Genomic DNA, 23,558 nt, shown 5'->3' with positions numbered 1-23,558 from the left:
ATAAACACTTTGAAGTTCGCCGCCGCAGCCGCAACCTCGAAAGACCCGTCAACACTTCTCCAGCTCTTTCTTCTGCACTTCCTTCCACCGCTGAGTCTGAACCCATGCAGCTGGGAGGATTACGTATCTCCGCGGCCGAGCGTCAGCGTCGCATCATGGCTCGCCTCTGTATGTACTGCGGTGCTGCGTCTCATCAAGTATCCACCTGCCCGGTAAAAGCCAAAGCTCACCAGTAGAGAGAGGGTTACTGGTGAGCGCTTCAACTTTAGACCCTCCATCACGCGCACGCACTACTTTCTCTATCCTCCTCCGCTGGCCGGGTAACTCCATCTCCTGCTCGGCTTTGATCGACTCAGGAGCCGAGGGAAACTTTGTGGATGAGACCTGGGCTCGTAAACAGGGGATTCCCCTCATTGAACGCAAAGACCCCACCCCTGTCCACGCCCTCGATGGTAGTATCCTCTCTAGAGTGCGCTTTGCCACAGCTCCGGTGAGTCTCACCATCTCTGGGAATCATCAAGAGACTATTTCTTTTCTTGTTTTTCAGTCTCCTTATAGCCCTGTAGTTTTAGGACATCCCTGGTTAGTTGAACATAACCCTCAGATTAACTGGTCTAGAGGCTCCATTCTTTCGTGGAGTTTGTCTTGTCATGTTAAGTGTTTGGTGTCTGCTGTTCCTCCTGTCTCTTCTGTTTCTGTTTTTCAGGAAGAGCCGGGTGATTTGTCTGGGGTCCCGGAGGAGTACCATGATATGCGAGCGGTTTTTAGTCGTTCCAGGGCCACTTCTCTCCCTCCTCATCGACCTTATGACTGTAGCATCGACCTTCTTCCGGGTACCACTCCACCTCGCGGGAGACTTTACTCTCTCTCTGCTCCCGAGCGCGAAGCATTAGAGAAATATCTATCGGATTCGCTCAATGCTGGTACTATCGTCGCTTCCTCCTCCCCAGCCGGTGCGGGTTTTTTCTTCGTTAAGAAGAAAGATGGTTCATTACGCCCCTGCATAGATTATAGGGGGTTGAATGACATCACGGTTAAGAATCGGTATCCTTTGCCGCTCATGTCATCCGCCTTTGAAATCCTGCAGGGGGCTAAGATCTTTTCAAAACTAGATCTTCGTAATGCTTACCACCTTGTCCGCATTAAGGAGGGGGACGAGTGGAAGACGGCGTTTAACACGCCCTTAGGGCACTTCGAATATCGCGTTCTTCCTTTCGGTTTGGTCAACGCTCCTGCCGTGTTTCAAGCGTTGATTAACGATGTCCTCAGAGACATGTTGAACATTTTCGTATTTGTCTATCTCGACGATATTTTAATTTTCTCCCCCTCTCTCCAAGTACATACTCAGCACGTTCGTCAAGTACTCCAGCGTCTGCTCGAGAATCGATTGTTTGTCAAGGCTGAGAAATGTATTTTCCATGCTCATTCCGTCTCCTTTCTGGGATCCGTTATATCCGCGGAGGGAATCAGCATGGATCTCTCCAAAGTCAGTGCGGTTACCGAATGGCCTGTTCCTGATTCGCGAGTTGCTCTTCAACGTTTTTTAGGCTTTGCGAATTTTTATCGACGGTTCATTCGTAACTTTAGTCAGATCGCCGCTCCTCTTTCTGCTCTCACTTCTGCCAAGATTCGTTTTTTTGGACTAAGGAGGCCCAAACCGCTTTTGACCGTCTCAAATCCCTTTTTTCTTCCGCGCCTATCTTAAGAACTCCTGACATCTCCAAACAATTCATTGTTGAGGTAGATGCATCAGAGGTGGGCGTGGGAGCCGTCCTCTCCCAACGCTCATCCTCTGATGAAAAGGTTCATCCGTGCGCTTACTTTTCTCATCGCCTTACTCCCGCCGAACGCAATTACGACGTCGGTAATCGCGAATTGTTGGCTATCCGTCTAGCCCTCGGCGAGTGGCGTCACTGGCTAGAGGGTACTTCTGTTCCATTCATTCTTTGGACAGATCACAGAAACCTAGAGTACATTCGGACCGCTAAGAAACTCAACGCTCGTCAGGCTCGTTGGGCACTCTTTTTTACGCGCTTCGACTTTTCCATTTCCTACCGCCCTGGTTCTAAGAACCTTAAACCTGATGCGCTTTCGCGACAGTTCGCTTCTCCAGAGGTTGTTCCCACAAAGGAGGAGATTCTTCCTCAGAGTATGGTTGTGGGCGCAGCAATCTGGGGAATAGAACGATTGGTCAAACGCTCCCTGGCTCACGCCGTTACTCCTCGTCTTTGTCCAAGGGGCCTTTTGTTCGTTCCGCCTTCCGCTCGTCTCGCTGTTCTTCAATGGGGTCACTCCTCCAAATTATTTGCCCATCCCGGAGTTAGGGGCACCATCGCCGCTATCCGTCAAAGATTCTGGTGGCCCTCTCATGAGCGCGACATTCGCCATTTCGTCGCTTCGTGTTCTGTCTGCGCCCAGACTAAGGCTAGTAATTCTCCCCCCGCGGGATTACTGCGTCCACTCCCATTACCGTCTCGCCCTTGGTCACACATCGCCATGGATTTTATCACGGGTCTTCCTCCCTCCGAGGGAAACACCGTGATACTCACAGTCGTCGACCGCTTTTCTAAAGCTGCCCGCTTTATTCCTTTACCTAAGCTCCCTTCCGCCAGGGAGACAGCCCAAATTGTCGTCGATCAGATTTTTAAGATCCATGGTCTACCCACTGACGTCGTGTCTGATAGGGGTCCCCAATTCTCTTCCTTATTTTGGAGGGAGTTTTGTCGTCTTATTGGAGCGTCGGCTAGTCTCTCGTCCGGATTTCACCCTCAGACCAATGGCCAGGCCGAGCGTGCTAATCAGAATATCGGACGTATTCTCCGTAGTCTTGCTTTCCGTAATCCTGCTTCCTGGTCTGAACAGCTCTCCTGGGCAGAGTACGCTCACAATTCCACCCCGTCATCTGCCACAGGTTTGTCCCCTTTTCAATGTTGTCTTGGTTATCAGCCTCCGCTTTTTTCCTCACAAGACGCTGATTCCAAGATGCCGTCCGTCAAAGCCTTCATTCAACGAGCTAAACGTACATGGAGAGGGGTCAGATCCGTCCTTTGCAAGACTCGTTCCCGTACTCGGCGTGCCGCTAATAGACGACGTACTAAAAGCCCCCGTTATTCAGTTGGGCAGAGGGTCTGGCTTTCCACCCTTAATCTTCCTCTTCAATCCACGTCGCGTAAGTTGGCTCCTAAATTCATCGGACCATTCCGTATCCTTAAAGTTCTCAGTCCTGTCTCAGTCAAACTAAAGCTATCTACTAATCTCCGACGCATCCACCCTGTCTTTCATGTATCGTGTATTAAACCCGTTGTTCGGGCCCCGCCTCGTCCTGTCTCCCCTCCTATCCGTGTGGAGGGCGCTCCCACCTATAGGGTTCGTAAGCTTCTTGATGTTCGTCCTCGGGGTCGTGGTCATCAATTCCTGGTCGACTGGGAGGGATACGGTCCTGAGGAGAGAAGTTGGATTCCTTCCCGGGACGTCCTGGACCGCTCGCTGATTGATGACTTCTACCGCTCCCGTCAGTCCTCCTCTGTTGCGCCAGGAGGCGCTCCTTGAGAGGAGGGTACTGTCATGATCCTGGTTTCTTTCTCTTTCTCTCTTTCTCCCTCTCCTGGTCACACGCATTATTACATCCTTTCACGCACACACATCCTCTTCATCATCCCATTCAGCTGTTACTCGTTACCTCATCTCTACACACTCTCTCTCCCCACCTGTTTCCCACTCTCTCTGATTAGACTCTCTATTTCTTGGCTTTCCTTTCCTTTGTTCTTTGTCAGATTATTGCCTAATGTTACGTACCTGTTCGCTTGCTATCCAGCCCTGTCCTGTCGTGTCGTGTCGTGTCGTGTCCTGTCTGGTGCGTCTTCTGACTAACTGCATTATTGCCTCGTCTCTGCTCTGCCATCTCCAGCTACGTGAGTGGTCTACTGTTTGGCGTTCCCGTGGTCTCTGCGACACAGCCTCTCTCTCTACCTCGGGGTTTTCCCGAGAACCGGCCCAGTCCGAGTTTTTCTGTTATTGTTCATCAAAGAGACTTTCTGTTCCTATTTGACTGAGAGATTCATCTGTTGAGTTTGATGCTGAATGACTTTGGATTTAATGCAAAGAGACTTTCTGTTTGATTCGAATGCCTGACGGCCACCTGTGTTGTTTATCAGAACTGTTTCTCACCCATTAAACTTTGCAAACTGCCTTCTGCTTTTGGGTCCTCTCTCCCTCCACGTGACATTCTCGTTCAGTTTAACACATTTCACTCTAAAAAATAATTCAGTAGTAAATGTCACGGTAATAATTACCTTTATTAACTTAACTTATACAATCTCTGAATATCATTTACTTGATGGTTTGAGTTGAACATACCAAAATAATTGACTAAAAATCCAACAGTTAATTTTGTCTAAAATTTACAGTTTTTTAATTTTATTTTTTGACTAAAAGAATTTAGTATTTGACTAACCAATTATTTATTTAAAATACACATCATATTTGTGAAATTTATATCTAAATATTTTGAGCAGAGGTGGGTAGAGTATCCAAAAACTGTACTCAAGTAAAAGTACAAGTACTTATAGAAATATTTACTCAAAGTAAAAGTAAAAGTGATAATCTTAATAGTTACTTGAGTAAGAGTAAAAAAGTATCCAATGAAAAAACTACTCAAGTAGCGAGTAACTAGTTACTTCGGATCATATAGGCCTATATATATGTATATGAAGACTTCATGATGCAAAAGCCTCTGAGTGCCATCTGAAATTTTCTTCTAAAACAATCATTTTTATCAAGCTCGTCTATTTAAGTTCAGTAATTTCACTTTAATGACAATTAATAGGTAGGCTACTTTTCATTGCCATTTAAGTGTGAACATAAACATACAAGCTTGATAAAAATGCTCTTTTAGAAGAAAATTTCAGATGGTACTTAGAGGCTTTTGCCTCTGAAGTCGTCATATATATAAAATTATATTATTTAGATTTTGTTTATTTAAATGACTATTATTATTAGCTATCTTTGCAACAAAAACAGAAGAGAGACGTAATTATTTTTGCCATCTGTATAGCTCGAAAATCATTGCCTGTCCTCTGGTTTGTATAATAGTAACTTATACAACTACATTTGGATTATTAGACAATGTCGAAATAAAGTGAATCTGCAGAGTGTTGCATTCAAAGGCATGTATTGACAGAGAAGAGTTAAAAACTCTTCACATGCTCGCGCTCATGACTGCTACTGAACATCTGAACACCAAAAAAAAAAAAAAAAAAAAAAGTACATCGACGGATCTTCTTCTGTTCTCCAAAATATAATCAAATGTATATTTCTGCAAGCATGTTTAAACTGGTTAACTGTCTACGGCAGGCAAAGGCATACGTTTTCAAGTCGAGTTCGCACGCCACTGCGCAACAATACACACAATACCGCGGGATGGCGGGTGTTCATAAACTGTGAACATTGGTCGCTTTATTTAATGTAAATTAATGTATATGTCCAAAAAATGGGTAATGTCATACTTTCTAGCATCGTGGCGTAATAATCTGTTTGGTTGTAAAATGTATTACCTGAGTGAAATGAAATTGAATATATCGTCCTGACTCCTGTGGAATCATTCATTCACAGACAGCTTACGAAGATGTTCAACTAATAAAGATCTTCATCGCTGGCAAAAATATGATGCATTTGAAGATTTGCTCTCACTTGACTGTACTGTAGGTCCACTGCCACTTCATCTAACGCTCTTGATGTGCTTAAATCTTCCTGTTACGACTCCGAGTCCAGTGTGAATTGAAATCGCTTCAGATGATTCAGTGCGTGCAGGGAACTGAACAGAATCAGGAACTGAATCATTCAAACTGATTCGCGAACCGACTCAGACAGATCTGCCAACTTGTTTGATGAAGTCTTTGAACAGAATCGACTCATTTGTGAATTGAGCATCGCTCAAGTCCAGAAAAAAAGATACAGCGCACTTGGAATAAACTACGCATTTAACAACACATATTGCATTAAAATAAAGTAACGAGAGGAACGTCGCCCAATGTAACGAAGTAAAAGTACAGTTTTTTCATTAGAAATGTACTCGAGTTAAAGTAAAAAGTACCGACATTCAAATCTACTCTTAAAAGTACAATTTTTCTAAAAAAGTACTCAAGTAAATGTAACAAAGTAAATGTACTTCGTTACTACCCACCTCTGATTTTGAGAATTGATAATTAAACTGATTTGTTTAAACAACCACAAATATTACTTTCAATAATATTAATCTTTAACACACACTTAAAGGGGTCATATAACATGGTACATGCACTTTTACAAGTTGATTGTACTGAAATGTGTGTTGGCAGTGCCTGTACACAACCATCATAAAATGATAAAAATCCATCCAGTGTTTTTTTTTTTATCTTCTTATATGTTTTCCCAGAATAACTGAAGTGAACGTTTTATTAACCTTTATATTAATATTTATATTAATCTTTGCAAATCGCTTGCACGCTTCACGATAAATGCGGCTGTTTACACTCAGGGTACATTACAGCATGTTTTCTATGTATGACGTTCTCAATATAATTCATAATCCCACGTTTATAATGAACAACGCTTTATGGTTATTGTGTTATAATTACAAACGGTGTACGCACAGAACAGAGGGGTGGGGTGAGCGTAGCTCATTATCATTTAAAGACACATGCACTTAAACACTGAAAACAGAGCTGTTTTTGACCAGGTAAAATTAGTGTTTTCTTACAATACTAATGAGAATTTTTAAAGTATATTACAAACTTTTAATTTAGACCCTACAAGAATCATATTAGCTTGTACAAAAATGGCATTATATGACCCCTTTAAGAAATTGAGTAAGTTTACTCAATTAAAACAATGCACCCCTCCCCCACCCTCTGACCTGAGGACAACTCAACGGTTGAGTGAGCGCGGGCCGTCTGAACTCTCTCCAGTCTCCAGAACAGTTCTCTCTTCTCAGCGGCGCAGAACTGGTGCATTTCCTCTGTGAAATTCAGGTTTGTGTGTGTTGTATTTTATCTATAAAATCATTACTGTGCTTTAATTAATTTTATTTCATGCAAAAAGACATACAGAGACGCAATGTGACTCACCTAAACTCTGTGGTGCCTGTCTTTTCTTCGCGTGATTGAAATATAAAACACACACGACTTTATACCTAAACATAATGAATATAATTAATTTTTATGATAAAATGTTCTCAGAACTGTGCACTGTTTGTTTATTGGCAGGTTATGGAGTCAGTTTCTCGCAGTATCTTTCGGCTGTCTTTGGGGAGCATGGCACATTGGGGGGTGGCGATGACCTGGAACATGAGGCCTGTTCAGCGTCACCTCTTCTAACGTCAATCCCCCCAGGGATTCCATGTGAGACTGTGTCTCCCATGATCGCCAGTGCCTTCTCCTCATGTGCTGTTAAGGGTTGCACCGAACTGGTCCCCGCACCTGTCCTCGCCCGGTCTCTACGGACAGCAGAACCTCTCACCTTAACCTGGCTTGAAAAATCATGCCATTTTTTCCTGACGTCCTGCCAGGACCTTGGTGTGCCTGATCCGGAGGCAGCCATCTTCCTTGCTATGTCGCTCCATAGCTCTTTTTTGTTGCTGTTGCACAAGTTATTCCGAAAGCTGTAAAACAGTGTCACCTTGTGCAAGCTCACCTCGTCCAGCAAAACTTCAAGTTCCTCTGATGAGAAGCTTGGTGCCCTTTTTTTACGTTGCTTCCCCACCATATTCTGTATCTAACTCTCTCTCTCTGTTCATTGTAGATAGGTTGCTTTTTATTGAAAGCATTAACCAATGGCAATCAATACCGCATTAAACAGAATTAACTGCAGCTGCTTGCCAATCAATTCTGATTGTAAAGTACCTTACCATTAATATAAAAGTGTATTACATAATTTTTAGAAGTCGTTAAACCCATGTCAAGAAGCGGCACAAGTGGCACAACGGGATAAGGAGGGTGGATGATTAGCAAGGGATACCCGGTTCGTCTACCCGTCACAACATATCGTGTGAACATATTACTGACAATTTGATAATTTAAATAATAGTCTATATTTTACTGATAACTTAAAATAAATGTTACTGGAATAATTTGAGGAATGTTTAATTTGCATAGAACGTGTTGTCTTTCTTAACGCCGGAATGCATCTTCGCGTGAAGTGGAAAATCGAATCCTGAGCAATCGATGCCAACTAATTCAGCACCTTCACTTGGGACAGCGCCTTTGTAACGTCGAACGTAAGAGGCAGCGTGTTAAGAAGCTTCCTAAGGGACACTTCGGGGAACACACTTAGGAACATAAACTACTTTGGTAAGATATATCTTTCGAGTCTTCTTAGCGCGCTAAGAGTGAGCGTTATCGGTGAACCGGGCCCAGGTTGATTACACTTGAATTACTTGAATGTTTAAATGTTTAATTTTTACTTCTAACTTAGTTACATGAGTTTAAACGTAGGTGTGACGGTCTTGCCTGGGCGGTCTTTCTGCCGAGTGGAGCTGCACAATGGAGATATAAAACGTTGAAATAGGGGTTTCACTTCATAGAGAATTAATCAGTTCCACAGCCTGTCTGTTATCTCTGCTTCTGTTTATTTAAAACTAGGGCTGGGCGATATGGCCTAAAAAAAAAAAAAAAAAAAAAAAAAAAAATCACCTATTTTTTTTTTTTTTTTCACAAAAAATCTGATTTTCAATTTAAATCGATCGTTGCGTGACATATTGTTCTCCAGCTGTTTTATGGACCTCTTTCCGCAGTTGAAAAACACTGGTCGTTCGATTTTATCACATTTCGGTAAGTTGAACTGTGTCTTTCAAATTATCTATTGATTGTTTATTTACCATTAACTAGTAGTAAAGGGTATCAGATGATCGGTTCACGTGTCGCTTGAACTGAGATCTGTCAGAGATCTGTCACGTCACATTTACAAGGGCCAAAACGGTGTTTATTGTTTGAATTTCGTAATTAAATTGTCAAAATCTTAGAGCTAAGAATTGATTTCATATCAATAGTAATCTTGTCTGTCGGTGTCAGTGTCCTCTTTGCTTTGCGATTTTTCTCTGCGTGAGAAAATGGATGTGGCCTGAGAGTGTATAAAAAGTGACAATTGCGTGAGTCTCACGGTGAATTCGTGAGAGTTGGCAGCCCTGCAGATTCAGTTTGTAAATGTTTTTGGCAGGTGTGCTTGTGCTGCCGCGGTCTTGTTCATTTGCCATGTTGTTTGTGTATCTCTATGACAAACGCTGATCCCGTTCGGAACTACGGGAGCCCAGAGGGAAGCGCCAGCGGATTTAAAAGAGAAAAACGATTTTCATTCAAACAAATCGACGTAAACTAAACATTCGAGTTAATCGATAAAATCGATTTATCGCCCAAGCCCTATTTACTACAGTACTCTTTCTTTTTAATCTTTTTTAAACTAATGTAATCTTTTTGCGTTGTGATCATATAGTGAGTACAATTTTGTAGATTGACAATTATAATTTATAATTGTCAATCTGCAATTATAATACAGTTTCAGTGACTTAATCATAAATCAACTCAATTAAACTAAATGTTAAGGGAAACATCCCCACCTAGTGGTGAATATGCACAATACTACATGAATAAAACAATCCATTAACATGGAGATATAAAACGTTGAAATAGGGGTTTCACTTCATAGAGAATTAATCAGTTCTACATAAAACACAAGACAATTCACAAATTAATTACGATTGTGCCTCGTAATACAAAGACATAATAACTCGATATAAAATAACACACTCGACGCCAAACACATTTCAAAAGTTGCCTAACAAGTTCGTTGCAGGATAAATCCACAATAAAGCAGTTATTTGTGTGTTTTGGACACTTTTACCTGATAATTCTCCGACTGCTCAAAACGTGCAACTTAACTTACCCACAGCTTGACTTGTTATCTCTGCTGTGGGCGATCCTCCTTATTCCGTACACTAAATGCTATCACGCATCAGACAGATGTCGCTGTCCCCATTTATGCAGTAATTTAACATTTTACACAATAGGCATTATTGTATACATATTAAAACAGTATAAAATATGCTGTATTGCTGTAACGTTACTCATCGACAATAAGGGCCAATGTCATGTATGCCGGTGGTTGTATGGAATATTATACGAAGTTTTAGAGGAAATTAAAAGTTAATATTAGCCTACTCATATAAAAGTCAATATTACTCATGAATAAAAACAGTTAATATTACTCATAAATATTGTTTTTTTCTGTTTTCCCCCAATTATTTCTACTCAATTTTATTTGTTAATGTACCAAATGCCAAATTTTATTTACATTTACTCAGTTCATACAGTGTATGTAATTGATTTCACTGCATTAAAATTGTATCAATATATTTAAATGTAAAAATGTTAATCCAAAAAAATGTAGTAAATCATAGTAAAAGTGTTTAGAGTCTTGTCTGTTATTTAATCCAACTGATCTTAATGGTTAATCAAGGAATCATTTGGTACACCTATAGATTTATATAGATATTGATTCTATATACAGTTTCTATATATAATTTGTTTGCGATCCATAATTTCTGATGTGGATAACCAAATGTAATGAATTTTTACGTAAGTGGTTAAAGATAATATCCACCACTATGTTCAAAGTGTGTGTGTGAGTGTGTGTGTGTGTGTGTGTGTGTGTGTGTGTGTGTGTGAGAGAGAGAGAGAGAGAGAGAGAGAGAGAGAGAGAGAGAGAGAGAGAGAGAGAGAGATAACAAGGGAGAGGAGACTGTATGACTGTATTGTAATGACTGTACAGTAAAATCAGATTGATCAGAAGGGAGACGTATGGCATCAAATACAGCATTTTACATTACAGTATGTTTGCCATATAATACTGTAAACAGATTACCATGGTAGAGACTGCCACATTACTCTAACTCACCCTTCATCTATAAAGGTCAACTACAGTAGCCTATAGATTCAGTCATATGGCACAGTGAAAACATTTACTGTAATCCCAGCAAACTCTGTTCTAGCACAAAACCGTATGACAGTTTCATAACTTCATCACACCCTTTGATAAGTCACTAGATAGATACTATTACAAACATTATGGGTTCAGTTACATAATTACCTTTTAGTTGTGAATTGAACTTACAGTTTAGAGAATGTAAGACTGTTTCGAAAAATGTGCCAAACCGATTGAGATAACCATCTGATGCTGTTCCAGGTGGATAAACATCAGTTGAGTGATTACAGGGAATGTTACAAACTGATTTCCTGATTGGCTTTAAGCCTAGGCATTTTAGGGTGAGGCAGTATTTATTAAAATAACATATACAACTGTCTAATCATTCTCCTCAGACAGGCTGGAATCATTTCTGCCGATAGATAGATAGATAGATAGATAGATATGAAAAGGCATTTCATGATACACATATGCACAACACATGACCTTGTTTTACCAACTGACAGGAACACCTTACTAAAGACAACAGATCATGAACATTAAATGAAGTGCTAATAATTGTAATTCAAAAGATGTTTTAATTATGTTAATTTATGCTACAGTGGAAAAAAACAATATTGTTTTTAATTGTCTTTGTATATCAGTGCAGTATATGTGCTTTTCGGCAGTCTTTAGGTAAGCCGTGTGTGAAATGGGTGACTTGTCGGCTGCCAAAAAAGAGCAAATCATCAGAGGCCCGTTTAAGAGCATCTGTAACCTTAACCTCCCAATTGTTGTGGTTAAAACTACAGTCTTTATGATTATGGTGACACACGTATGTTAACAGTTATTGGGTGTTTTTAGTGAGGATAAATCATTTATTATTTTTTGATGAACTGTTTGTTTTTAAAGGAATAGTTCACCCAAAAATAAAAATTCTGTCATCACTCACCCTCATGTTGTTCCAAACCTGTACGAATTTCTTTCTTCTGTTGAAAAAATAAATAAAATAAAAATAAATATATACACATATATATACACAGATGCAAAAGCCTCTAAGTGCCATCTGAATTTTTCTTCTAGAATGATAATTTTTTTATCAAGCTCGTATATTTAAGTTCAATAATTTCACTTAAATGGCCATGCAAATTACCTATTAATTATCATTTAAGTGAAATTACTGAACTTAAATATACAAGCTTTATAAAAATGATCATAGAAGAAAATTTCAGATGGCACTTAGAGGCTTTTGCATTTGAACTCTTCATATATATATATATATATATATGTGTGTGTGTATGTGTGTGTGTGTGTGTGTGTGTGTGTGTAACATTTAGTTTTTAGTTTTTGCTGTTTCACTGTATACATAAATTGTGAATTATGACAGTGGAAAAATATTTTAATTACCTTGAGAAGGTAAGCTTGCAGAAAATACAAGGTCACCTCTTAATCAGCTACACGTTGCTCTTTGTAAGTGCAGCCTCAAAAAAATGGCTATAGATTGCAGTCACATCTTATCTAAAAAAATAATCACAAATGACCAGACCCTGGTTTCCAGTTTTTCTTTTTTATTCACTTTGGTACTATTTTCACAAATAAGGTGTATGTAAAAATGTTGGCTAGTAGAAGCCGAATTTGCCGGTTGATAACAGACCCACTACGGAGAGTCCGGTTAGAGACTTTCACCAGAGATGATCAGATATTCGGGAATAACCCATTTATTGTCACCACAACTCAGTACACTGGATCATTCTGATTTGCATGTGTGTGTGGTTTTCTATAAATAAACATATAAGAAAAAGTTATAAGTAACAATAACAAATAATAGTAGTCATCACAATATAAACATAGTAACAGTAATCTTCACAATGAATATTAAGTTAAAATGATTAATAAAGTATAATAAGAAAACAAATGTGCCATTATAAGGAAAAATGCACTGCTAGAAATGAGTAATTCACAATAATTCTGAGCGGTTGAAATTCGACACCCTTGCGCGCTGAGGACAGAAATGGAGCCGCTCTGACTATCACATTAGTGCGCATGCGCTAAAAGAGTGCTTTAACTCTAAAAGTGAGTGATATATATATCAAATAGACCATATAATGAATAAAAGGCACGTAGATTATGTCTTATGAATATAACAATAAAATATGTGAGGAAACTAGTATGTAAATATACACACGAACATCTTTACGAGCTCTGTCGTATCGTCACTCGCATACATTAACTTTTACACATGCGGGGCTATTCAAACGTTCATAAAATGAGTAAAGAACAATGTATAAACAGACTGCAACTTACTTTAGAGGCACGCACACAACTTTAGCAAGGATTAATCGTTACAGTACAGCTTGCATCCGTCCGCTTTCTCGAATCAGTCAGACTCCATTCAGTGGGCGGGAGCACTGACCTGCACGTCTTTTCCGCGGCGCTGATTGGCCTGCTGGACGGATGCTATGATGGATGCGTCATTTTGGCATATAGCAAAGGAAACTAAGAAACTTAAATATAAGCCTAATAGTGGCCTTTTTAACAGTGTACATTCTCAAAACTCTTAGTACTAATATCACAACAGATCATCAAAAGTGGCCCTTTTTTCAAACATTTTTGAATATTTTCAATTGTGTTACACAAAATCACAGAGTATCCTTTTCACAGCACAAAATAAGTGTTTCATGTCGCTGAGTTACAGATCATTTTCTGTCGCGTTTCAGAATGATCTTCACATTGAGAGAGACGGGAGAACGTGCCGGCGCGATAGCCGACCCCAGGGGGTTAAAACTAACATCTCAAATTAAATATAATGCTTTTTTTTATAATAACAACGTTATAATATTTTAATGATATAGGTAAAAATATAATAAATATGTAATATAGTTATATTTAGCAAAATACTCCTCTCTATAGCATTTTTTTTTTAAGTCCAACTAACGTGCTATGGTCATTAAATGGCTTTCAGGGGTAAATGTAAGGTTACGTGACATATTGTTCTGTTTTATGGACCTCTTTCCGCAGTTGAAAAATCGTTCGATTTTATAGACCAATTTCGAGCCGACGTCACAGTTACGTCACGGCGCTAGCTGGTGGCAAAAGGAAGGGAAAACTGAAGGCGGCCAATACAAACCAGCACAGATTCGGCTACATAATAAGGAGCTTAAATTATTATTATTGTTATTAAATGTCATCTTGTTGTGTTGTTGGGTGCAAGAATCAACGGAGTACAGGCTCCAATTTGAAATTTTATCGCATCATGTTTTCTAAATGATTGTGATTATTTGTGAATCATCTATGATTTTATACATAGTTTTGATTGATTGTGAGTGACTATACTTTTTAAAGAACCTGGTAAAAAAGCAACATGACATCATGACTTTGCGTAAACATACACGCCACTTTCAAGTCAAGTGGAGTGTTATTTATACGCATTTTGAGCTTTCAGCGTGTATGTCCACGCGCGTGTATGTGTACGCCGTTAAACGTCCGAGTGATTCCGCGTGTATGTGTACGCCGTTAAATGTCCGAGCGAAACGGAGGAAAATGTATATCTACATCTGGGGAGCAATATTTTTTTTCCTAGGATGGTAGGGGAACACTCATAAATGGTATTAACCCGAGTGATGGGTAGGTTTAGGGACGCGGTTGGGGTAGGTCATATATATTTATATACAGTAATGTAACGTAAATCAACGGCGTTGATAAACACGCTGAAAAGCGATTATGCGTGTTGATAACACGCCAAAAATGGAAATACGAATTGGCGTGTCATACATACGCCATTTCATGAGATCAGTCTGTAAAAAAGGGTAATCAAATACATAGTTAAAAAATGAATATGCTGTATCTGGAATTTTTATTTAATCACATCGTTAAAATTGCACCTTAATGTCACTTAAATTGTCGTCTTTGTGTCTGGCCGTGGCTCTGGCTAGGCAGAACTGCGGATTGTAGGCTACCACACAAGGCTTAAATTGTACGTGACCATTACAGTTATAGGCATCTAAAGATTTATATGCCCTCAGTTTCTCTTTACACTCAGTTTCTCTATCGGGTAGGTCGGTGTAGAAGTCAGGCCACTCAACCGGAGGAAGCGTTGACGTTAATCCTGTCAGATCGTCCATTCATTGACTGAACGCGTACAGGTCAGCCAATCTGGGATGTCTGTTAAAATAAAATTTTCCAAATAACAATCGCGATCCTGGACAGTGAGTGACCTTGCACATTAAGATAAAATCGGATTTTCTCCAGTCATTATTAAGAAAACAAGCTTACAAAACTTGCAAACCTTAGTAAAGCGGCCAGAGGGATCGTTCTGCCACCACCTAAGCTCCGCCCACACAAAAACGTCACCATGTTTACCAACTGAAAATTGGTCTATTACATTTCGATAAGTTGAACTGTATCTTTCAAATTATCTATTGATCATTTGTGTTTATTTACCATTAACCAGTAGTGAAGGGTAACAGATGATCGGTTCAACGTACCGCTTGAACTGCGGATCTGTCACATCACATTTACAAGGGCCAACGGTGTTTATTGTTTGAATTTCGTAATTAAATTGACAAAATCTGAGAGCTAAGAACTGATTTCATATCAATAGTAACCTTCTCTGTCTTGTCTGTCGGTGTCAGTGTCCTCTCTTTGCTTCGCGATTTTTCTCTGCGTGAGAAAATGGATGTGGCCTGAGAGTGTATAAAAAGTGACAATTGCGTGAGTCTCACGGTGAATTCGTGAGAGTTGGCAGCCCTGCAGATTCAGTTTGTAAATGTTTTTGGCGGGTGTGCTTGTGCTGTCGCGGTCTTGTTCATTTGCCATGTTGTTTGTGTATCTCTATGACAAACGCTGATCCCGTTCGGAACTACGGGAGCCCAGAGGGAAGCGCCAGCGGATTTAAAAGAGAAAAACGATTTTCATTCAAGCAAATCGACGTAAACTACACATTCGAGTTAATCGATAAAATCGATTTATCGCCCAAGCCCTATTTAAAACAGTAGGCTAGCCTACTCTTTCTTTTTAATCTTGTTTTAAAATTAATGTAATCTTTTTGCGTTGTGATCGTATAGTGAGTACAATTTTGCAGATTGACATTTCTAATACATTTTCAGTGACTTAATAACAAATCAACTCAATGAAATGCTGAACAATTCAATTAAACTAAATGTGAAAGGAAACATCCCCACCTAGTGGTGAATATGCACAATACTACATGTAACATGAATAAAACAATTAATCCATTTTAACATACACACGGTGCGTGTTCACGGGCACGGTGCGAGCGGCGCGGAGCGAGCGTTTTCAATTTATTCCTATGGAAGTCGAGCTTCACGCTCGCGCAATGCATTTTGGGATTGACAGCGGACCGGAGAAAGCGTTGAGAGCGACCGAGAGCGTCAAAAGGTTGGGCAGTTCTCGACTTTATGCAAATATCAAGCGAAACGCGGTCGGCAGCCAATTGCTGTCACTGTGAGGTTCGGGATGTGACGTCTGTTTTGAGAGTTTAAAAATATGCAAATTGTGCCGGAGTTTATGCTGGATTTAGTGCGTAAATCATTTTGTTTACAAATTAGACGCTTTGCAGTTGTTATGTATGTTAAATATTTTATTTCGGATGTGTTCATTGTGATTACATTGGCTGGGTTTATAAAAGTTTATAAAATTGAAAGGATATCTTTGCTTGGTGCATTTGGAAACAAAGCTTGTCTATTTCTAAATGTAATCGCGTGCATCGCTGATGATTATATTGTGTGTGTGTTGTAAAAAAAACTTAGATTAAACACTCGCAACAGACACACCCCAAAGCGGAGGCGTTATAGCGTTGCCAGCGGCACTGAGCGGACTTCTGTAATGGACACGCATTATTTGTTAATGTAGCCTACCAAATGCCAAATTTTATTTACATTTGTATGTGTAACCCCTTGTCTCAGGTTAGTGTAACCTATAACTCATTTAAGTAGCTATGAATTAAAGCTGGCTATTATCAGAAGCTCTAGGTACGACTACGGAGCCTGAAATAGTAAAAGGGTTAGCAGAGAACAGACAACACAAAACAGGTAAATTTGAGAAATGTTTTACACAAAATTGAAGACAGTTATTTACATTCCCTGCCTATCTAAGCCGGCTTCCTGAGTGCACAGTGCACAATAAAATCCCCAAATAAACAAACTCAAACAAAAATGGAAGAGTCCATGGAAGTTCTTGGTGTGTGTGTGTGTTTCTTGGAGTGTGTATGCTCTTTTCACTACCCGGGTAGGTTTACGTGTGTTCTTATCTGTGTTTCAAATGAAGGCACAGGATGATTATGGTTCCAAAGATGCCACGGCTGGCCACACCATGCTCTTGGTCCGTTCACTTCTGCGGTTGGCTCGCCACTGACCACCAGGGTCAGATTCAGATGGTTTATCCCTTTCTAAAAAAACAATCTTTAGCCGTGTGAATACCATCAAAGATCTGCTACAGTGGTGACTAGTCTAGCTGAGCTAGCAGCAAAGCGGAGATTTATCGGGGAGCTCGCAGAGATATGCGGCTCTCTCTCATAACGTTCAACGTAATGGACACACAATGTTTCAATATTTGGTTATATTTGGAGATTTTTCTTTGAATTTCTATCCCTCAGAGGATATTTTCCATACCAGTCCTTGTTGCTTTCTAGCAGCGTCTTCACCGGAGGAAAGGTGTATTGTTTTTTATTAAAAGATTCGCTGGGGGTGTATTGGGGGGGGGGGGGGGGGGGGGGGGGGATAGAGGGTTGCACTCCAGTAACCTTGTGCGCGTTACATATGCAGTTGATTTCACTGCATTAAAATTGTATCAATATATTTAAATGTAAAAATGTTAATCCAAAAAAATGTAGTAAATCATAGTAAAAGTGTTTAGAAGTGTTGTCTGTTATTTAATCCCACTGATCTTAATGGTTAATCAAGGAATCATTTGGTACACCTATAGATTTATATAGATATTGATTCTATACAGTTTCTATATATAATTTGTTTGCGATCCATAATTTCTGATGTGGATAACCAAATGTAATGAATTTTTACCTAAGTGGTTAAAGATAATATCCACCACTATGTTCAAAGTGTGTGTGTGTGTGTGTGTGTGTGTGTGTGTGTGTGTGTGTGTGTGTGTGTGTGAGAGAGAGAGAGAGAGAGAGAGAGAGAGAGAGAACAAGGGAGAGGAGACTGTATGACTGTATGACTGTATTGTAATGACTGTACAGTAAAATCAGATTGATCAGAGTAGAAGGGAGACGTATGGCATCATTTTACATTACAGTATGTTTGCCATATAATACTGTAAACAGATTACCATGGTAGAGACTGCCACATTACTCTAATTCACCCTTCATCTATAAAGGTCAACTACAGTAGCCTATAGATTCAGTCATATGGCACAGTGAAAACATTTACTGTAATCCCAGCAAACTCTGTTCTAGCACAAAACCGTATGACAGTTTCATAACTTCATCACACCTTTTGATAAGTCACTAGATAGCCTAGATACTATTACAAACATTATGGGTTCAGTTACATAATTACCTTTTAGTTGTGAATTGAACTTATAGTTTAGAGAATGTAAGACTGTTTCGAAAAATGTGCCAAACCGATTGAGATAACCATCTGATGCTGTTCCAGGTGGATAAACATCAGTTGATTGATTACAGGGAATGTTACAAACTGATTTCCTGATTGGCTTAAAGCCTAGGCATTTTAGGGTGAGGCAGTATTTATTAAAACAATATACAACTGTCTAATCATTCTCCTCAGACAGGCTGGATCATTTCTGCCAATAGATAGATAGATAGATAGATAGATAGATAGATAGATAGATAGATAGATAGATAGATATGAAAAGGCATTTCATGATACACATATGCACATATACACATATGCACAACACATGACCTTGTTTTACCAACTGACAGGAACACCTTACTAAAGACAACAGATCATGAACATTAAATGAAGTGCTAATAATTGTAATTCAAAAGATGTTTTAATTATGTTTTTATTGTTTTGTAAAAGTCTCACAGTGACACCTACTTCCAACCGTCAACAGCTAATCCAATATTGTGTTGTACACACATTATAATTAATACAATTACCATTTATCTTTCTTGTGTTCAGGTTAGTTTCTTCAGCTACACAGTTTTATTTATTTTTATTTTTTTTTACTTATGATAAACAAATCAGAATGAATCACTCAATTTAAGTCTGATGATGTTCCAGGTGGATAAACATCCACCAATATAAGTTGAGTAATTACATGGAATGTTACAAGCTGATTTCCTGATTGGCTTAAAGCCTGGGCGTTTTAGGGTGAGGCAGTATTTATTAGAACAACATCCACAACTGTCAATTCATTCTCCTCAGACACGCTGGGAAACTTCATCATTTCTGACGACTACTCTAGGTAATGCTTTTAGAGGTACTTTTATGTATGCAATTTAAATTTTAACCCACACAGTAATAACATTTGATTAAAACAGATCTAGATTGTGTGAAGAAGATTTTCAAAACTACTTCTATTTCTTTATAGCTTGTGAAAATGGAGTCTTTGACTGCAGCAAACACACAGTTCTCCCTCAACCTGTTCAAGGAGATCAGCGGAGGAAACGCATCAGGAAATGTGTTCTACTCTCCTCTCAGCATCTCCTCGGCTCTGGCCATGGTGTCGCTCGGTGCAAGAGGAAACACAGCGGCTCAGATGATTAAGGTGATCTCACACTTATACAGTATGTTTAATGGTCAGTAGTTCAGAATTCAAAATAAAATGTATATTTAGGCTATATGTGTGTGTTTGATGCATCATAGTATTTTAAACTATTATATGCTGTATTTTAATACTATATGTTGAACAAATCAGAATAGTGAGGTTATCTTTATTAATTCTACCTACAATAATGCTGTGCAGGTCTTGGGCTTTAAAAACCCTCTCAAACCCGACGCCGCGACTCCAGGACATCATGATTCAGTGGACCAAATTCATTCCAGCTTCAAAAAGTTTATGAGTGAGCTGAACAAACCAGGAGTCCCGTATGCGTTGAGTCTTGCCAACCGCCTCTACGGAGAGCAATCCTACCAGTTTGTTGAGGTAAGACTCGGTTTATTCACTGGAGGTTCTGGAAATGTTCTCAACTCTAATATCACTTCCACCTCAATCGGTTTGCTGTATTACAGAAATTCCTCAATGACGCAAAACGCTACTATGAAGCCGGACTGGAGAAGGTGGACTTCAAGAACCAATCAGAGGCTGCTCGTGTCAACATCAACCAATGGGTGGAGACAAATACACAAGGTGAAATTCAACATAAACTTACTTTACAAATAATTCTCTGTGTTTTTGCTGCTTTTTAAGTTCAGCAAAATGTTTTTTTTAAGGACCATTAAGGACCAGTTTTTATTTGGTGTTCAAGTTTACATTTACATGAGAACTTTGAGACAGACACTTTAATAGTGTTTTTTTATTTATATAGTTAAAGGGATGGTTTGGAGTAAAATCAACCTAGGGTCCTTTGCACCATGACATCGAACATCGACAGCCTTAATAGGTCTGCTACGCTGTTGCTTTTATTGCTGTGGCAGAGCAAGTACGGGACTTGTTACTCCCATACACACACACAACACGCTGCGGTGAGCAATTAAGACATGCCGCTGCTGTACAATATAGCATACATGAATTACCCGTAGCAGATCTATACAGGTGGAGCTGGGGAAGGTGGAGGGTTTCTGAAAGCGCGATGCACTGCTAAGGCAAATGCTACCAAAGGATTTGAAGGTTGAGCAGAGAGCTCATTGGCTACTGATACGGCAGGAACCAATCAGCTGCGCCCTATAGATAGCGATGTGATTATGAACAGGTGAGTTAAAGGACCTATTACCCTGTGCCATCTAGAGTTTCATACCAGAACTTTGAATTTTAGAGAAGATCAAGGACTTGGTGCCAAAGAGAGTCATCGATGGGATGACGAGACTAGTCTTGGTGAACGCCATCTACTTCAAAGGAGACTGGGAGGAGAAATTCAAAAAGGAAGCCACCAGAGATGGGCAGTTTAAGCTGAACAAGGTGAGATATTCTTGCTTTTTAAAAATATTTTCGACAGTCACGGAAAGAGCAGTTATAAAGTGTTTCCATTGATGTTTGGCAGATTCAAAATAAACCAGTGAAGATGATGCATCAAAAGGAGAAGTTTCGTCTGGCCTTCATCCCAGAGATCAACAGTCAGGTTCTGGAGCTGCCGTATGACGGGAAGAATCTCAGTATGTTGATCATCCTTCCTAACGAGATGGAAGACGACACCACTGGCCTTCAGAAGGTGAGATAGCACAGATTGATCTATTTTTTTATTTTATTTTTGCAAGTAAAAGGCCTTTTTGTCTACCTTCGCTTGTGCTTCACATGTGTTTTTACTGTGAAATAATTTCTGATATTTATAAAGTACACGTAAGAATAACTTTTAAATTATTCTGATGAACACTTACTGGACTGAAGCAACTTAGGTTTACTTGATTATCCATAAATAATTTTTTAGACAAATCGTATTTTAGTATAAAATATGATCTATCAGGCTTTTGATGAGTGTTTATTTGTTCATTTCAATCATCATTGTATTGCATTGCATTATATATTTTAAAACTACAGAGCTTTGATCATAAAACTAAACACTAAAATATCATCTTACTAAGACATATTATTGGCAGATATAGAGGGACGACTGATATTATATGTATTTTATGTCATCTGCTATACTGTTATTAAGATCTCAATGATTTACAGTACAAGCTATCAGAATTTAATTTTGCCTTTTGGCCATATAAATTGCAGCATCTGCACCAAATTTAATATTTTTGCTTAGCCTGTCAATAAAATCGTATATAATCAAGTTAATATCTCCATGACTTGCATTTTGTTTGAATGAAATGGCCGATCCAAACACAAAGAAAAAATCATCACATCATTGATACTGTACAAATATGATGCTTGCAAACAGACAGACATTAACATGTCTCACTTTATTATCCAGCTTGAAAAGGCACTGACCTACGAGAAGCTCATGGAGTGGACCAAACCCAGCAAGATGATCCTAGAGCAAGTTCAAGTGTCTCTGCCCAAATTTAAGATGGAGGAAAAATACGACATGAAGAGTCTTCTGATCAGCATGGGAATGGAGGATGTTTTTGACAAGAAGAAGGTGAACCTTTCAGGCATGTCCTCCAACAACGACCTGGTGGTGTCAAAGGTGATCCATAAAGCCTTTGTTGAAGTAAATGAGAAAGGAACTGAGGCGGCTGCTGCCACCGCCATCGTCATGTCTTTGGGATGCTCAATGAATCCACCCCCTCCCCCAAAAACCTTTATTGCAGACCACCCGTTCCTTTTCTTCATCCGACATAATCATTCCAATGTCATTCTGTTTTATGGACGCCTCTGTTCTCCTTGAAGATAGTGTTGATAACATAATTCTATATGACTTCTGATGAATAAAATCATTAGTAAATAATTTAGTGAAATTGTCTGTAAGCATTTACTTTCACAGAGTCATTTAAGAATCTTGACACAGTTCTGTACAAGATACAAAGAACATAAAATATATATTTTTTTAATGAATTAATCTGTTCAACATTTAGTTTTTTTGTATGCTACTTATATATAGTTCTGTCCTCCATAATTTTCTTGGCATTGAATGTACAAGTTCACAACTACTCTGTTTACCTCTTGGATGATCACTTTGTCTCTACAAAATCCCCCACAGACGCTCAAAAGTATTGAGGTCGGGTGAAATACTTGTCGACTGAAGGATTTTAACCATGATAGAATGTATAGTGTTATTATCATGCTGAAAAAGATTTTGTATTAGCCTACATAAATTCAATGGTGTGTGAATTTATGACATATTTACTCTCCCACTACTTCAGCACTTATTCACGCCTTTATAAGAAATGTATTACTGAAAAATAAACATATATCTCCGAAAAGGACAAATGAGAGTACCGGGAGTTTATGCGAGCTGCCGTACACTAGAATCAATCACTGTGTGAACAGCAAAACTGAGCATGCACGCAACTATTCGATTTTAAACTGTTATAGTCAGGTAAACAATACGTAGCACTGGCAGCGTTACGTCAACGTTCGTTGGTCAAGTCTGTGGAAATACGCAACAGGCCTGAGAATTCACTTTGGATTCTGGATTCACTTTGCGGCCCTATATCTGCTATAACCACACTATGCAAATTTGCCAAACCGGGTCGGGTTACTGTAGTTCGAATGAGACATAAGAAAACTACAAATTTGACTTGCTTCACAATAGTCATTATTTAGTTTTTCTTCGTTTCTGATGTTGCAATACATCATACTTTCATGAAATCATGCAACATACTCTACCTTATCTGTGGACATAGTTCATTCCAAAGCCGGTGCTGGATAAACAGTGAGCGTGCGTGCGACGGTAGGCTGTGGGCGGCGAAATTATTTACGACAGCGGTAATGGACAATTCCGCTTCCAACCTGTAGGGCGACCGAAGAGGAAAAGTTCCTTAGTGTTGCTTTAAAACATTGCTTTGGTAATTATCTTGGACCATTATCTTTGTGCAAAGAAATGTGTCTTCTGACAATTCTCTCCTATGCGGTTCAGT

The 23,558-nt window shown here is 39.3% G+C and overlaps 1 protein-coding gene across 1 annotated transcript; it reads left to right on the top strand.

The window, feature by feature from the left end:
• The first annotated feature begins 19,282 nt into the window (after positions 1 to 19,282).
• Positions 19,283 to 22,905, top strand: LOC307172360 (leukocyte elastase inhibitor-like). Its single transcript, XM_079894674.1, has 7 exons — positions 19,283 to 19,338; positions 19,465 to 19,641; positions 19,840 to 20,019; positions 20,106 to 20,223; positions 20,849 to 20,991; positions 21,074 to 21,241; positions 21,950 to 22,905. Exons 2-7 carry the CDS (start codon positions 19,474 to 19,476, stop codon positions 22,364 to 22,366), a joined length of 1,194 nt encoding a protein of 397 aa, XP_079750800.1. The 5' UTR covers positions 19,283 to 19,338; positions 19,465 to 19,473; the 3' UTR covers positions 22,367 to 22,905.
• The last annotated feature ends 653 nt before the right edge of the window (positions 22,906 to 23,558 follow it).

This window comes from Squalius cephalus, assembly GCF_949319135.1.
Source record: "Squalius cephalus genome assembly, chromosome: 15".
Classification (NCBI taxonomy): domain Eukaryota; kingdom Metazoa; phylum Chordata; class Actinopteri; order Cypriniformes; family Leuciscidae; genus Squalius; species Squalius cephalus.
This window is presented reverse-complemented; position numbering and strand designations above follow the sequence as displayed.

Coding starts and splice junctions, on each gene's coding strand:
- LOC307172360 (XM_079894674.1), top strand. CDS start 19,474: ATGGAGTCTTTGACTGCAGCAAACACACAGTTCTCCCTCAACCTGTTC. Junction 19,642..19,839: donor CAGCGGCTCAGATGATTAAG/GTGATCTCACAC, acceptor AATGCTGTGCAG/GTCTTGGGCTTTAAAAACCC. Junction 21,242..21,949: donor ACACCACTGGCCTTCAGAAG/GTGAGATAGCAC, acceptor TTTATTATCCAG/CTTGAAAAGGCACTGACCTA.